Source organism: Lathyrus oleraceus, chromosome 4 (assembly GCF_024323335.1).
Source record: "Lathyrus oleraceus cultivar Zhongwan6 chromosome 4, CAAS_Psat_ZW6_1.0, whole genome shotgun sequence".
In the NCBI taxonomy this organism is placed as follows: domain Eukaryota; kingdom Viridiplantae; phylum Streptophyta; class Magnoliopsida; order Fabales; family Fabaceae; genus Lathyrus; species Lathyrus oleraceus.
The window spans coordinates 31,872,392-31,889,161 of record NC_066582.1 but is presented as its reverse complement, the minus strand read 5'-3'; the positions used below and the strand labels follow the sequence as shown (position 1 = coordinate 31,889,161).

The 16,770-nt window shown below is 34.5% G+C and overlaps 1 protein-coding gene across 1 annotated transcript; it reads right to left on the bottom strand.

The window, feature by feature from the left end:
- Nucleotides 1-13,778: 13,778 nt before the first annotated feature.
- Nucleotides 13,779-14,822, bottom strand: LOC127135847 (proline-rich receptor-like protein kinase PERK9). Its single transcript, XM_051062478.1, has one exon. The coding sequence runs from the start codon at nucleotides 14,820-14,822 to the stop codon at nucleotides 13,779-13,781; it is 1,044 nt and encodes a 347-aa protein (XP_050918435.1).
- Between the last annotated feature and the right edge of the window lie 1,948 nt (nucleotides 14,823-16,770).

The following is a 16,770-nucleotide window of genomic DNA, read 5'->3' as shown; positions in this document are numbered from 1 at the left end:
GCTAATAAAATAAAAATGAAGCAATTAGAACAATTCACATAAACTAAGAAAAATTTTGAACATTCTCACTTACGTGTCAATTAGGAACTTCATATTCGGGTATGTTGTCCAATCATTTCCTAACGAGTCAAGATAATACACAATTTCTCGGATAGGATTGATTGCGAGCAACAACCAATGTCCACTGTAATGATTAGGCAAATGTTAGATGGTAACTTGGAAAATAATTATAATAGATGAATTTAGAATGAAATGCTAACCCGGTATTAAACGGTATAAAAAACAACTTCTCCGCATCTTTATTGTCATTGAGGATCTGAAGAACGTACTCCGTCACGGTATCCGGTATATTTAAGATTAAACCTAAGTTGATGCTCGCGGGTGCTAAGAATCCGAATGACTCGTCCAAATCATTGGGGCGCATCATTTTGTCATACAAAAACCTAATAAAAACATCATTAACACCTCTTTTGAAACATAAAGTAAACCGGATTAACATAAAGTAAACATCATTAACATAAGTTGTTTAATTAATAAAACAAAGTAGACCGGATTTACCTAATATATGTATTGACAACGTTGACGCCGATTTCTTCATGACCAAAAACTTGCATGAAGTCTTCATTACCAATCATTTGGTCGTGATCAAAGCCGAAAATCCCTTCCTCCATATGTATAGTCCGAACACCTCCGGTCGGTATATCGGTCATCTCTATAAATGTCCTGAGGCACGACCTATACTTGGTGGTAGGTTTTTTCCTAGCTACGGTCTTCTTAGCACCAGAACTTTTTACCCGTGCGGAGGCGTTCCTAACCTCCTTTATTTGTTGTGCGGAGGCATTGCTAACCTCATTTTCTTGAACCTACATGTCATATAAATAGTTAGATCAAATTAAGAATGTAACAACTTCCATGAATATATGTCATATAATTGTATATTACCTCTTTTCTTGATTTGGATTTTGTGGGAGTCTATTTAACATAATCAAGGAAAATATGTAAGTAAAATTTTAAGCATAAATTTTAAACTTTGAATATACACATTAAAGTTAACATAAGTTTTAAGCATACCTCATATCCTACGCATATGAGGTTTGTCGGTCATGCAACAAACGAACCTACTGCTTCGTGCACAGTTGTTGCATCCGAATCATCGCTAGGATATGGTAATGCTGCATTCGGGTCAACTGCAATATCAACTGATACCTTCAAACATCCAGCAGGGAGCTCTCTAGTGTGGAGTAATACTCCGCTAACGTTATGCACTTTTCCCTTGCCAACCATCCGATAGTATGGTGACGACAAATACAGCTGACAATGGGAAATGCCCTAAAACCAATAATAACAAGAAATCGTTAATGTGTATATATGTCAAATACATAATTTAAGCAAATAGTTCAATTTAAGACAATTATATGTAATTACCTCTGGAATGTTCGGTTGAAAGGTACAGTTGATACTGTTTTTGTCCGAAGCATCTCTGTATACCGTTGAGGCGCTAGCATCTCTTTCTCTCCTCAATGCATCAAGCTCAGCTTGCATGGCTTCCAATCTTGCATGAAGCTCCCGATTACTAGGAGCATTTCCTTTTTTAACACTGAGGGAGGTCGGAGTGACTCCAAATCCCTTACCCCTCACCCGACCAGAATACTCAGGGACATCTAATGCCCGACTAAGTATGCTCTTAGTATCATCGGGAGATAGAGACTGAGATAGCTCCTCCTGAAAAATCAGATGAATACCGTATACTTGTCAAATATTTGTGTATAAAAATGTTATTCAATTAATGAAAAAATGTTATACTTACACATTTCTGGTATACGTTTAAAACGTCTTCTTGAGGAACTCCAGATTTGCCCACACGGGCTTCCTTCCACAAAACATGTGCAGGAAGAGATGTTTCTGAACTTTCCTCCTTCTGCAGCTACACATTAAGTCATACATTTTGATCAGATAAAACTAATATATGATGAACAAATTTGTTTTCGCAATTTATAAATACTTACCATGGATTGTTCTAAGCGTCCATATCCGACACGTCCTTTTCGGTACGGATATGCGGGACTTGATGCTCTTTCCCGATTTGTAGCACTTATTCTTTGAAAAGTCGGGTCTTGTCTTTTGGATTTGAAAGCTTCCCATTCTTCAGCCGATATCAAACTTTCATATTTTCTAGGAAGCTCCGCATCCACAAAATTACCATCCGCATCCTTAAGGAACTTGGATGATAAAAATGTCCGAAACCCTCTAAGAAGCTTTCCGGCCAATTTCATACAAAACCCTCTTCTTTCTTCTTCGATGTTAAAACATCGCTAAGAAAAACATACAGATTGATAGTTAGTATCGGTAATTGAAAAAACATAATTGATACCGTATAATTAAGGGCCAAATGATTGTACCTTTATCTCACTCCAAATTTTTTCTTTGGACTCTTTCAACTCTTTATTTCTCCAATCATCACATGTAATGGGAATTTCATTCCTTACTAGTGCACCGATGAAACTAGTTAAGGTATGCCCATTAGGTTCTATAAGTTGTCCCTGGTTGTTCCAAGAGACATCTAGTATGATGCCTCGAGATCTTCCTTGGACCACCCTTCGCATTACTGTGATGCCTCTTCGAATTTCTTCTTCCGCGGATACTTTACTAACTTCCTCATGTTGGTCATCAGCCATGTCTAACCTGTAATAAACCAAGGAAACCATCAAATATCAAATATAACTTATAATCAAAACAATTGAAAACAAAAAAATAAAGAAATCATGCATTATCAGATATAACTTATAATCAAAGCAATTGAATACAAAAATATAATGAAATCATGCATTACCACATATAACTTATAATCAAAACAAATGAAAACAAAAAATAAAGAAACCATGGATAATTTACCTACTAAGTCACTAACATCTCTTTCTTTTCTTTGTTGGAATATTAATCACTTGTTTCTTAGCAATGCGTACGGATGAATTGATCCAAATTCCCTCATTATGATCGTTTCTTATATATGACTCATCCGGTATAAGATCCTCAACTTCATCATTTCTATTCAACTCATTCCGTCTAATGCGTGACTCATTCTCAACATCAATATCACATTGATCGACACCGCTATCATCAGTCACTTTGTTAGAGAAAAGCACTATAGACCATTTTGTACTCTTCGGGTCATTCACATAGAACACTTGTTTAGCTTGAGATGCTAGAATAAAAGGTTCATCTTTGTACCCCACCCTAGTAAGATCAACTTGCAAAAATCCAGACTTATCCATTCGTATGCCACTACTATTCACCCACTTGCAACCAAAGATGGGAATCTGAAACTTCTCGTAATCAAACACCCAAATGTGCTCAATAACTCCAAAATATGACAAATTTGCATATTTGGGGTTTAAGTCCTTCATACTTGATATATGCATTGCTTCAGCTAGCACGGTGACACCACTATTTTGCATAGTACTCTTATCATCTTGTTCTTTGGTATAAAATGTGTATCCATTAATTGAATATGCGCTATGAGAAAACACATGCAAACTTGGACCATATGCCAAACATCTCAACCTTTCTGTTACCGAAGAAGGATCTGAAGAGCGCTTCAAATAAATATGATCCTTCAACCATTGTATGAAACTTTGATTGTGCTCTATAACTATCCAATTTTCATTTCTGTTCGGATTTAACCTTCGGAGTACATCCTTGTGCATTTCAACATATGGCTCAACCTCATTATTATTGTGCAGAACATACAAATGAACTTGATCCCGTTCATCCCTTGATATTGTCACAATTTTATTCCCAATTAATTTTTTACCTTCCATTTTGTCGAAAATCTGAGCTCTGGGGAGTCCAATCGATTGAACGTTAGACAAATATTCAGTACAAAACTCAACAGCTTCTTCAACAATGTATCGTTCAACAATACAACCCTCTGGTCGACTTCGGGATTTCACGTACCCTTTTAATATTTTCATATACCGTTCAGCAGGGTACATCCATCTCATATAAGCTGGTCCACACAACTGTGTCTCTTTCACAAGATGAACAACTAAATGAACCATTATGTCAAAAAAAGACGGAGGAAAATACATTTCAAGCTCACACAAGGTAATTACAATCTCTTTTTGTAGTGTTGGTAAGATCTCGGGATCGATCACCTTACTACAAATTGACCTAAAGAAAAAACACAATTTAGTTATGGCACTTCTTACTTTTTCTGGCAAAATAGAACGTATACCTATCGGTAGAAAATGTTCCATTATAACATGGCAATCATGTGTCTTCAAATTCTTCAACTTGAGGTCTTTCATAGAAACAAGTCTTCTGATATCAGATGAGTATCCTTCTGGAACCTTAACTTCACTCAGAGACTTACACAAATTTTTTTTCTCCTTTCTAGATAAAGTAAAAGCAGCAGGTGGTAGATATGTTCGTCTTCCTTTCTTCACGGGTGCTAATTCAGTTCTCATTCCCATTTTTAACATGTCCTCCCTTGCTTTAAGGCCATCCTTAGACTTGCCTTTTATATTGAGTAATGTACCGATAACACTTTCAAATACGTTTTTTTCAATATGCATAACATCGAGAAAATGTCTCACGTACAAAGACTTCCAATATGGCAATTCAAAAAATATCGACCTTTTCTTCCACCCACCTTTCACAATCTTATGTGCAAAAGGCTTGCCAAACTCAGTACGCACATCTTTCACCTTTTCAAAAACTTGTTCACCTGACAATGCGGGTGGAGCTCTACGATGTTCGGTGTCTCCATTGAATGCTTTTCTCCACCCACGGTAGTGATGTTTAGAATGTAAGAATCTACGATGACCGAGAAACACATTCTTCTGGCAAAGTTCCAATCGAATCGTATCGGTTCCGTCTTCACAAACAGGACACGCACGTTGACCTTTAATGCTATACCCAGATAGATTCCCGTATGCTGGAAAATCATTAATTGTGCCAAACAACATCGCCCTCAAATTGAAACTTTCTTTCCTATATCCATCATAAACCTCCACACCGTTCTCCCACAAAATCTTTAAATCTTCGATCAGAGGTGTCAAGTATACGTCTATGTCATTCCCTGGTTGTTTAGGCCCAGAGATTAACATAGATAACATCATGTACTTACACTTCATACATAGACACGGAGGTAGGTTATAAATCATAAGAATCACAGGCCATGTGGTATGTGAGATACTTTGAAGACCATGTGGGTTCATTCCATCAGTAGATAATGCCAATCGAAGGTTTCTTGCTTCTGATCCAAACTCAGGATAATCATTATCAATCTTCGACCACTGTGGTGAATCAGCCGGATGCCGATACATTCCATCAATAATTCTTTCATCTGCATGCCAAGTAAGATGTCTTGCATCGGTTTCACTACGAAACATGCGCCTAAATCTCGGAATTATCGGAAAATACCATAAGACTTTTGCGGGAGATAATCTTTTCTTATATCGAGACAAACCGCATTTAGGGCACTCAGTTAACATTGCATATTCGTTACGAAACAAAATGCAATCGTTAGGACAAGCATGTATCTTATCATAGCTCATGCCAATAGAGCACAACATTTTTTTTGCCTCATAGGTTCGATTAGGAAGAACATTATCATCCGGTAGCATTTCTCTCATAAGGGCCAACAACTCTGTGAAACTTTTATCCGACCATCCATTGCCCGCCTTTAAGTTGTACAACTTTAATACCGCAGAAAGTCTTGAGAATTTAGTGCAACCTTTGTACAACGGTTTCTCAGCATCGCTTACCATCCTCTCAAACATTTCAGGACAATCATGAAGATCTTCTTCCAGTGCTTCTACAATCTCTTCAACTCGATCACAATCGTTTGTTTCCGTGTCTTTGTCGTATGAAGCATAGGTCGTACTACTTTTTCCACTCGATTCAACATTCTCGTTAATTTTCTCACCATGAAATATCCAACACTGATAACTTTGATCAATTCCATGCCTCAGCAAATGCGATTTCAATCCATGTGCGTCAACCTTACCAATATAACAACAACGCAAGCAAGGACAATGCATTCGTCTGGGGTTTTCAGCGTGTTGAACAGCATACTTAACGAATTCCAAAACCCCACTCTCGTACTCTTTGGTCATTCGATCGACACAGATCCATGTTTTATCCATGGTTTTCCTACTTATTTAAGTAAACAATTAATCCAGACGAAAATACATAACTAAGGTAGTATCTTTGAACATTCAACTGGTCAAAACTATTATTCCATAGTAGTTTCAATGAACATTCAAATTGATTTCAAAATACATTCACCAAAATCCATTTAACATCCTAACTAGTATTCACCTGTCACCAAACTTTGTAGCTTGTTCTTTTCAGACTAGCATGAGTTACTAAATTGATACACTAACTACTACTTTAACTCCTATTAGCATTTCAATAACTGATTTCAAAATACACTAATAAACCTTGTCCATTCAATATTAACTAACTTACTAACTTTATTTGCCAATTCAAACATGACTAACCAACTTTCCTAAATAACTAACTGAATCACATTTCAAATTTCATAACAGTCCTACTAACAAAACTGTTCTAATTAATCTCTAACAGTCTCTGACACATAATTAAAAGTTTCATAGCTAACTATCGAATCAACTCAACTAACAATCATATTATCAATAACCAACTAACTACTTTTCACTAACTTACTAACTTAACTAACATTTCAAACTAACACTTTAATTCCCTAAACACTAACTGATTCAACTTCAAAACCAACATTCAACCCTAAGGCAACAGAATAAACTTCAAAATCTCAAAATTTGGGTCATTTTATATGACTGAGTTTTCACACATAATACAGAACCAACATTGGTGATACAGAAAAATATGACTGAGTTTTCAACAGAACCAACATTGGTGATACAGAAAAATACAGAAAAATATAAAATGGGGCAAGAGTTTTCACACATAATGTTCAACATGCATGTGGTACCAAAGTTATTTAGGGTTTGAGAAAGAGACTTACCAAGGTGTGGTTATGGTGAGAAGTACGTGAGCACCGCCGGTACAGTGAGAAGGAAGGGTTTGTTTCGCTGCCGGTATAGTGAGAAGAAATACGCGCCGCCGGTACCAAAGAAATACGCGCCGCCGGTTTGTTTCCAGAGAGAAATACGTGAGCACGGCCGCCGAGAGTGAGAAGGTAGGGCTTTTGTGAAAATGGCGTAAGTTTTTGAGGTGAGTGAAGAAGAGGGAAAACAAAAGAACAGAACACGAAAGCGCTTTTGTGGTCTGAAATTTTATTTTAATAAGACCTTAGACAGCGCTTTTGTGTAAAGCGCTTTCTAAGGTATGCCTTAGACAGCGCTTTCCAAAAGCGCTTTCTAAACCCCCCCTTAGACAGCGCTTTTGGTTTTAATTTTTTTTTTGATTTAAAGACTTTAGACAGCGCTTTATCAAAAGCGCTGTCTAAGGTCTATATTTAAAAGCGCTTCCTAAAAGCGCTGTCTAAGGGGGGGTCTTAGACAGCGCTTTTAAAAAGCGCTGTCTAAGACCCCCCCTTAGACAGCGCTTTTAGTATTTTCTTGGAACATTTTCAGCGCTTTATTTTAATTTTAACCTTAGACAGCGCTTTCTGTTAAAAGCGCTGTCTAAGATGCGCTGTTAAAAGCGCTTTTTGGCGTAGTGTGACATGACATTTTTGTGACTTAGGTAGCAGTTATGTGTTGCTAAATACCGCTAATTATTTATTATATTAAATGTGTGATTTAATATAATTTTCAACGTCACAAAAACTTACAGGGTCAAACACATAAGGAAAGAATGATGAGAGATATAATAAACAAGTGACATAAGGAACACCATAAGGTACACTGTACTTCAGAAAATTACAGAACATCGTAAGGTACGGTTTACATAAGTGAATTGTATAACACTTTAAGGTACGATGCACTTAAGTGGAATCCGGCAAGTTATTGTGCGCTTAAGTGAAATACAGTACACCATGAGGTACGATGTACTTAAGTGGGATTTTTAGCTTGCATCACTCACAAGTTGTTTTATAAATAATACCCTTATGTAGAAGCTTTCACACTTGATGAAATTCGATTTTGAACTATAGTCGTATTCTCTCTCTTTCACAAGATGTTCATTTGTAGCAGTTAGTAATAAGATTGAAGGCACTTTATTTGTGTGAACTGGGTAGAAGCAGTGTTCTTCGTTTAAAGCTTATGATGTTCATCTGATTATGCATTAAAAGTTTTAATTGCACATGAGATAATTGTTTTTATCATTGATCACTATCATTCATAAGGAGAAAAAAAATTATGTTGCATTCATATCGTGATTTCCCTTAACTTTCTATGTTTAGAGTTTGATTGTGCATGTGTGTTTTGTTGAAAATAAGGAAGCGTAAACAAAAAGGGATAAAGGTTTGACCGATACAAAAAATTTGGGCTTAATAATGGGTTGAATAAAATATTAAGTGAGTAACTATAACCCTCGATTTGGTTCATCCATTCGTAAAATCTAAAATTGAAAACTGAATCAAATCACCTCAATTTTTATTGGTTTGGTTCGATTTTTGAACTAAACCAAAAAAATCATTTTTTGTATGATTTAATTTAGTTTAAATTATGGGTTTAGTCAATCTTTTATCCGCTTATACTCCTAATCTTGGCACCGCAAAGCAAAAAAAATTAATTAATACTAATATTTTAAGAATTTTTACTCTGCTACCTAAAATAATAAACTATTTAAACATTATGTTTTTAGATAAAATTGACATTAATTTAAATAATATTTTTTTTAGACTTCTTTTAATTTTTAGCTCATATGATTTATTGTAGAAATTGTTTTATGAACTTTTTTATATTTAAAGTGGTGTATTTTGTAAAAATTTAGAATATTTATTTAAAAGAATATGAAAGTTTTTTTTTCTTTCAAAATATTTTTTTTAGTGTAGCACCATATATAAATTGTTTTCTCACTATTAAATTAATAAATTTCATTATATCTTATTTAATTTATTTAAGTGATTAATCTAAAAAAAATTATTAATAGGATTTATTGACTTAATCTTGAAAATAAAATTGTGCAAATTGCAAACCTATTTCATATGATATCAATGGGTCATCAAATTTTGAAGTTCATCGTGAGAAAATATTTTTATTTGTTATGAGCAATATATTTTGTGAAAGACACATCACATACTCATTCAAAATCTTAAGATGATTGATGTGTGGATTCTCTCACTTATAAATGCTCAAGTCTCCACTTTTTTTAATCATTGTGGGACTTTCACACACAACACTTTCAATTTACACTTGTTTTTCTCAACACTCCCCCTCAATTGTTATTCTATCCACAATGCTCCCCTTCAAGCGTAAGCTCTTTTCATCCACATACACTTGTATCGTCGTTGACACTTTTTCAACGAGGCATGCCTCCTATCCACCACCATGTAGGAAGGACTTTCGATACAAATGAGTCGATCTTTCACTTGAATCAATGGTTCATGATACCACTCTTAGATCATCAAATTTTGGGGGTCACCATGAAGGAACACTTTTATATTATAGACTTTCTTATGAACAACACATCTTGTGAGAGACACACCACAACCTCAACCAAAACCTTAAAGTGATATGTGTGAGTTCTCTCACTTATAAATACTCAAATCTTCATATTTTTAATCAATGTGGGATTTTCCCACACAACAGTTTCAACTCACACTTGTTTTACTCATCATCATAAACTTGTCAACTTTTAAAATATGTCATGTTTTATCTTATAATCGGCTCAAAAAAAGAAGTTTATCTAACTCATTTTATTATTATTATTATTATTATTATATATATATATATATATATATATATATATATATATATATATATATATATATATATATATATATATATATATATATATATATATATATATGACATAAAAATCTAAAATAAAGAAGTTACAAAAGATCATAATGAAGACACCAAAGATATAAGGTGAGCCTAACAATACAAAATGATATAAGTAAAGTAAAATTTAAAAAATGAAACTTTAAATAAAAATAACTAGTTCAAACCACCACTCAATAAAGAAGCGGGTTATAGCTTAGCACTATGAATCACTATCAAACTCTCAAGTCACTAATGGCTCAATCTTTTAGACAATCATATAAAAATATATGAATATGACAAAAATCTTTCAAGATGTCTTTTCTATGAAGTGAAAATACTCTTATCTTTCGAATTCTTCACGTTTATAATTGTTTCTGAAAATAATGTGTTTTATTCATTAAAAAATAACGTCTTCATTCTATTTTTATTTTAATATTAAATTAAATTAAAAAAATTCCCGGATATCCTTATCAACTGAGTGGAAACATAACTCAATCTTATCTATAAAAGTATTACGTTCATTAACTTTTTCATAAACCTAACTCATCTCCAAAATATCATTTGTAATGACAAGTAATGTTGGTATTGCTAAATAAATTTGTTTGAATATTAATATCAAGTTTCACTTTACTCGTTTAATGAATATGTTTGAAAATTAACATTAATATTCAAAGCCAAAACTTTAAAGATATTAAAATATTGAGAAGGCATTGCAACCCACAAATAAATCGGTAAGTGGTAAAAAAAATTAAAAAAGGAAATAATAAATATTCTTGATTTTTTTGTAACATAAGTCAACTATTACATTGATTGGTTTATCCACCGAGGAAAAATATCCTTAATTTATTTTATTTTTCATTTAAAAAATAAATAACCTATTAGCTCGGTGATCATAAAAATGTTACGGAAAAAATAATTCAATTTCATCTATAAATGAGTCTTTACTATCCACTTATAAAGTAACAATGATTAGGATTTGTTAAGAGATCAATCCATATTAAATATGAGTGATATGTGTGAAACTCTCACTAGTCAATCATAATGTAAATGCACAAGGATGTATCTGATGGGAAATTAAGACACAATAAAAGATCAATACGCAGTGGATATAAAATTCTTCAGACTTGTAGGAACCCTGAGGATCAACAACAAATAAAAGTCGGCAAATCGAACGAATAAAGGCACAAAAGATCACCGATATTTTTAATGTGGAAAATCCCTCAATATGAGATTAAAAACCATGAGTCGTCCAGACCAAAGAAATAACTCCACTTAAATCAATTAAGGATACCAGAGAGTCTTAAAGTGATTCACAAACTAGTACTAACAACCGCAAATCACAAAGTAAACTAGCTTACAAATAAGAATCAAAAAGCTAAAAAAATTCTCAAATCTGCAGCTTCAGTGCGAAGTAGATTACTCTCACCTCATACGTTTTTTTGAATTCTGAACAGTCAATAGTTAGATATATATGTGATACAAACTTTCCCTCTAAATTTGAGCTCGATCCAACGGTTAACGAAATAGGGATCATTGATTTAGTGAGGCTAGTTGCAGAAAAACGGGAATGAGTTTCTCTCATCTTTTCTCTCTTTTGAATCCTTATTTTCTCTCTATCTCTCTCAATCCTAAATTGATCTTGTCCACTTAAATAAGTGAGACAAATGGGTTAATCATATTTGATTTTTTTTTTCCACATAGGAAGGTGAAGGTGTGAAAAACACAAGAAATGGGGGGTTTGAATTGGGTTTTACAAGCAAAAGCTTTTTCCAAAATAAAAACACAACTAACAAGTTTAACAATGAAGAGATAAAAACACATAGATTTTTATCCTGGTTCGCTCGAAACTCAAAGTTAATCCAGTCCACCGCCAAGATGATTTGCCTTATACACAAGGACTTAATCTACTATAATCAACAAATTACAATAAACACAAAGAGTACCCTTCTTTGTCTTCTCAAGGATCCAACTAAATCTTAGTCTCCTCAAGGACTCACAAAAAAAACTTTCTTTATCTTCTCAAGGATAACCTCCTTAAGGAATCAAACAAATAGTTTGAATAATAGTTTGTGTGTTATTAGATGCTTCTACACAAGCAGATTTTATACAAATGAATAACAAACACTTAAAGAACACTGTATAGGAAAGATGATAGCTTTTCACAAAGAAAAATAGCTTGTCAAAATACTTGTGCAGATCGGCATTTTCTTCAAGTCTCCAATGCATGCTTATATAGAGAAGCATGTGACCGTTGGAGGGGAAAATGGGGAAAGATCCTTGAGCGAATGACCACTATTGGATGAGAAAGGAATGATACCATGTACTGTCCTTTCACCCACAAATTCAGTGACATGTGTGATGAACAGTACAGTCCTTACCCACGAAATCAGGTAGTGGAAAGGTTGTTCAATTTGTACTATATATTATTTGATCACGTTCCCATTTGATCTTATATTCAGATTCATTAGCTTCTAATAAAAGATGATTGAAGCATGAAGTGAAGAAATAGAGAGCTAGATTCAGAAACTTCATAACCTTGGGTCAGAACCTTGACAATGTTAGTAGTCTGGCTTGAGTTCTTCAGTATCTTCATAATCTTCAGAGTCTTCAGAATCCTCAGTCATAACCTTAATAACTTCAATCGTCTGTCTTGAGATCTTCAAAATCTTCATCTACATAACACAACTTCATAAGCTTGCCATTCTTCAGAAGTTTGGTGATCAGAGTCACGTCCAGAAGCAAAAACTGAGAGAATATTTCAGCAGCAATATAGAGTCTCCTCAAAAGCTTATGATGGGTGAAATAACACAAAAGCGGAAAGAATATTACAGTAGCAATATTGACGTCATTTGGAACTTCTAATTGCAGCGCAGAAGCGGATTTGGAACGCAAAGTTCAGAAATTGATGATGTTGCACATCATATAATCAGAACCAGAACTGGTTGTTAAAGCTACATAATAACAAACTATTAAGGTACCCAAAAAAAATCACACAAATACAACATTGTCATCATCAAAACTCAAGGTATAGGTGCATCACCAAATCTTGTTCTAACAATCTCCCCCTTTTTGATGATGACAAAACATGTATTTTGATGAACATTTTTGTACAGGGTAATCACAGAAGAATACATCTTACAGAAGCACAAAGCTCCCCCTGAGATGTATAGTCCTATAAAGATAAACTCATAATGAAAGAACACTTCCTAACTTACCTTTTGAAGTACCAGAATGAATATTAGTCAGAATCTAGTTTATCTTCAGAAGTTAATTGATGTTGTCCAGAGCACTGGTTGATAACATCATCATTTTGATAGGCTTTACTTCAGAATCTTTTCTTCAGAAACTTCTTTTCCTTGAAGGATAAGGTTTTCAGAACCTTAATTTTAAGAAGTAGTACCCTTAAAACCATTCTGATTCTTGAGAGTTAACCCTGCAAAAACACTTAACAAACTTTTCTCGAAGTATTTGTTAACAGAAACATTCAAGAAATGTTTGGGTCTTTTAATTAGGAAATTAGATATCAAAATAAACACTTAACTTTTCCCCTTTAGAACTTTATGTTTTCTCCCCTTTTATCATTAATAAAAAAGATAAAAGACAAAAATAAATAAAGAGAAGCAAAACAAATTTCATTGATTAAAAAAATGCCAACAGGAAGTGCACAGTACAACGAAAATAAAGAAAGAAAAAAATGTAAGAAAGTTAAAGTAAAATTTAGGGGTCCTGGGGAGGAGGTGGAAGAGGAGGAGGAGGAAGTCTTGACAGAATCAGTTGAAACATGAGATCTTGCTTATCCAGATGCTCATTGACCTTTGCATTATCATCCTTAATCTGCTCAATTGTTCTCAAAAGAGAAACTGGAATAAGCTGGAAAAAAAAAGCTTCTGAGATGACTATCTAGTTTGGAGCTTTTTCCATAGCAGAGTCTTGAGGTTCATGAGCAGAAGGTTCTAGAGCAGCAGATTCAATGTGTTGAACAATTTCTGTTTCCGGAGCTTCTTCTTTTTCCGTAGCTTCTGGAGAGGCTTCCTTGATTTTAGGTGCAGGAAGGCATAATTGGGAATTCCTCAGCTTCCACAGTTCCATTAAGGGCACGAACTCATAATAACATTTACTTTCAGCCAGAGTGTACTCAAGATCCTTCATCTTGGAAATCTCGGAGTTCATCCAACTTCTATAGGCTTCCCAAGTTGAATCACTTGTAGAAGGGTTTATAGAAGAATGACTGGAAATCATTGCTTTCTCCAAACGCCTCTTAGATTCATAATAAAAATCATTTAGAACCTTACCAAGGTCAGGAGAGGATTGTGTTGGCATTTTTGGATATTTAATAGTGAGGTTAATTCTGGACTCGTTAAAGTCAGGACCAAAAACAGAGGGATGTGAGGGTTGAATAATGGGGGATGATTCTGGTGAGGTGATTGTTGGTTCAAAGTTAAAAATTCCTTCAGGAGTGCCTTCGGAAATATGTTCGTCAGAAACACTTCTAGCAGGAGATGTTCTAGGTGTTGTAACATTTGGATTATTTGGTTGGGGAGCAGAAATAGTTGGTGGTGGTGAGATGGGTGTAGTTTGTAACTGTGGAGGAGATAATGGTGGTGGTATTGATTGTTGTTCCAAAACAAGAGAAGAAGTTAGAGGAGTTTCTATGACAGATGTTGCTAAAGTGGGAGTAGATATTGGTGGTGGAATTTCTATGATAGGTGTTAATATTTGTGGATTTATTTCTGGTGGTGGAGTTTCTATGATAGGTGTTGATATTTGTGGATTTATTTTTGGTGGTGGTATTGGAATTGGTTCAGAAATGGTAGATTGAGATGGAGGTGTAAGTGGTAAGATTCTAGACGACATTGAAACATAATCTAAAGAAGTGTCAGCAGAAGGAAACTTACCAGAAGCTCTTGAAGACTGGATGACCCCATATGTATCCTTCAGAATCATGGCCTTCTGGTGCTCACTTAGAGGCACCTCATCTTTGTCCTGAAAGATAGCAATATTCTTCTTCTTTTGATCTCTGGAAGATCCTTCTCCTCTGAACTCTTTCTTCCTTTTTCCATGGACATTTGGGTAAGTTTATGGAAGGTTAAAAGGATCCACCAATGGGTCAATTCCATCCTTCAGATAACTTTCCAAATAAGCCATCAGGACATGTGGAGGATAAACTTTGGTGAAGATAGGGTAGTCATCAATTGGATTTCTTATATCGCATATATCATCCTTGGTCAGAGTGATTTCTGGTCTTCGAAATTTGGAGATAAGACCCATACTCTTCAGATTCTTCCCCTAGAAGACTTTCCTAACATCCTTTACCAATTCTTCCTTCAGGGCACTAACTAGAAGATCCTCCACCACATCTCTTTCTACCAGAATATTTGAAATCAATCTGCCATTGGGAATGCACTTGCTTCTGGCCTTCTTGGATGATCATCAGTTCTGGATTCTCTAATAGAATCCCTTATGAACTTGAACAGAAGTGATGGCAGTCCCAGCTTAACACCCTTTTCCAGAAGAAATAACATGATTTTATGAGGAGTATTTATGTAGTCAGAGCTATTTGTACTTTGCCTGTGATTGATGCACCACAAAATGATCCTGAACCACACCCTTAAGTTACTTGTTAAATCCTTGGCACTAGGACCCTTTTCATCGGTAAAGTTTGTCCTTTCTTTGAATATGACAGGAGATATATCAGCATCTCTCTTAGCAGTGATGGTTGCACTATGAACCCTTTTTCCTTTGCCATCGTGACCAATAAGATATGCAATGGACTTCTCAGTGATGATAATATTCATATTCATGACATAGGAGGTTATGGTTTCCCTTTCAGCAGTAGCATGAACCCAGAACTGTTTTACCAACACATGGTAAACTTGGCCTATGATTCTCTCAAAGAAGGTGTTCCATCCTTGAACGTTCAACGTCTTTGTGAAATCAAAATTGTTATCCTTTAGGTTTTTTAAATCTACTAAAGTTTCACACAGAACAGTTAGTTCATTAACCGGAGTGTAGAGAGTTAATTCAGGAATTCCTTCTGGAACGTTGCCTTTGAAGTTTGTTCATCCATTGATGATTGTTGTTGTTCAGCCATTGAGAGAGGAGGATGAAGATGACGAAGAAGAACAGTTGAAGATATATATATATATATATATATATATATATATATATATATATATATATATATATATATATATATATATATATATATATATATATATATATAGAGAGAGAGAGAGAGAGAGAGAAAATAGATAGGTTGTTTGAGGTTTGAAAAAACTTGAAAGTGTGGGAGAATTGTGCGCGTAGTGTGAAAATGTGAGTGAAGTGGGTTTAAATAGATTTTTTTTGCAATGATAACAAAACGGAGTGTGTTATCATGAGGGGAATTGTAAAGGCATAGACCTAATTCCAAGAATTGTTGAACCCAATGTGTTACGCTTTAATCACGCATGCTCAGAAAGTGGGACAACTATCTCCACTAAGAACAACACGAAACCAAACGGCAAGACAACCATTAAATGCAGCAACTGTTCAGAATCAGGAAAACAAATCGATAAGATTGCTTCTAATCAGTACCTTTATGATTCATGAAAAATTCCTTACTTCAGAAAGCTTCATGTTTCAGAGTCAGAAAGTAAAACAATCTCAGAATCTAATCTAGAGTTCTAAAGACTTTCCATTCTAAAATACATTTTCTCATTCTGGACACAGTTTCATAAATAAATTTTTGAGAATGAATATGAATCTATCTTCAGCAAGGGGTTTTGTAAATATATCAGCCCATTGATGGTATGTAACAACAAATGTTATGTAAAAAAATCCCTTCTGAACATAGTCACGTAAAAAGTGATGTTTTATTTCAATATGCTTATCCCTAGAATGCAAGATAGGG

Coding starts and splice junctions, on each gene's coding strand:
- LOC127135847 (XM_051062478.1), bottom strand. CDS start 14,822: ATGATTCTGAAGGATACATATGGGGTCATCCAGTCTTCAAGAGCTTCT.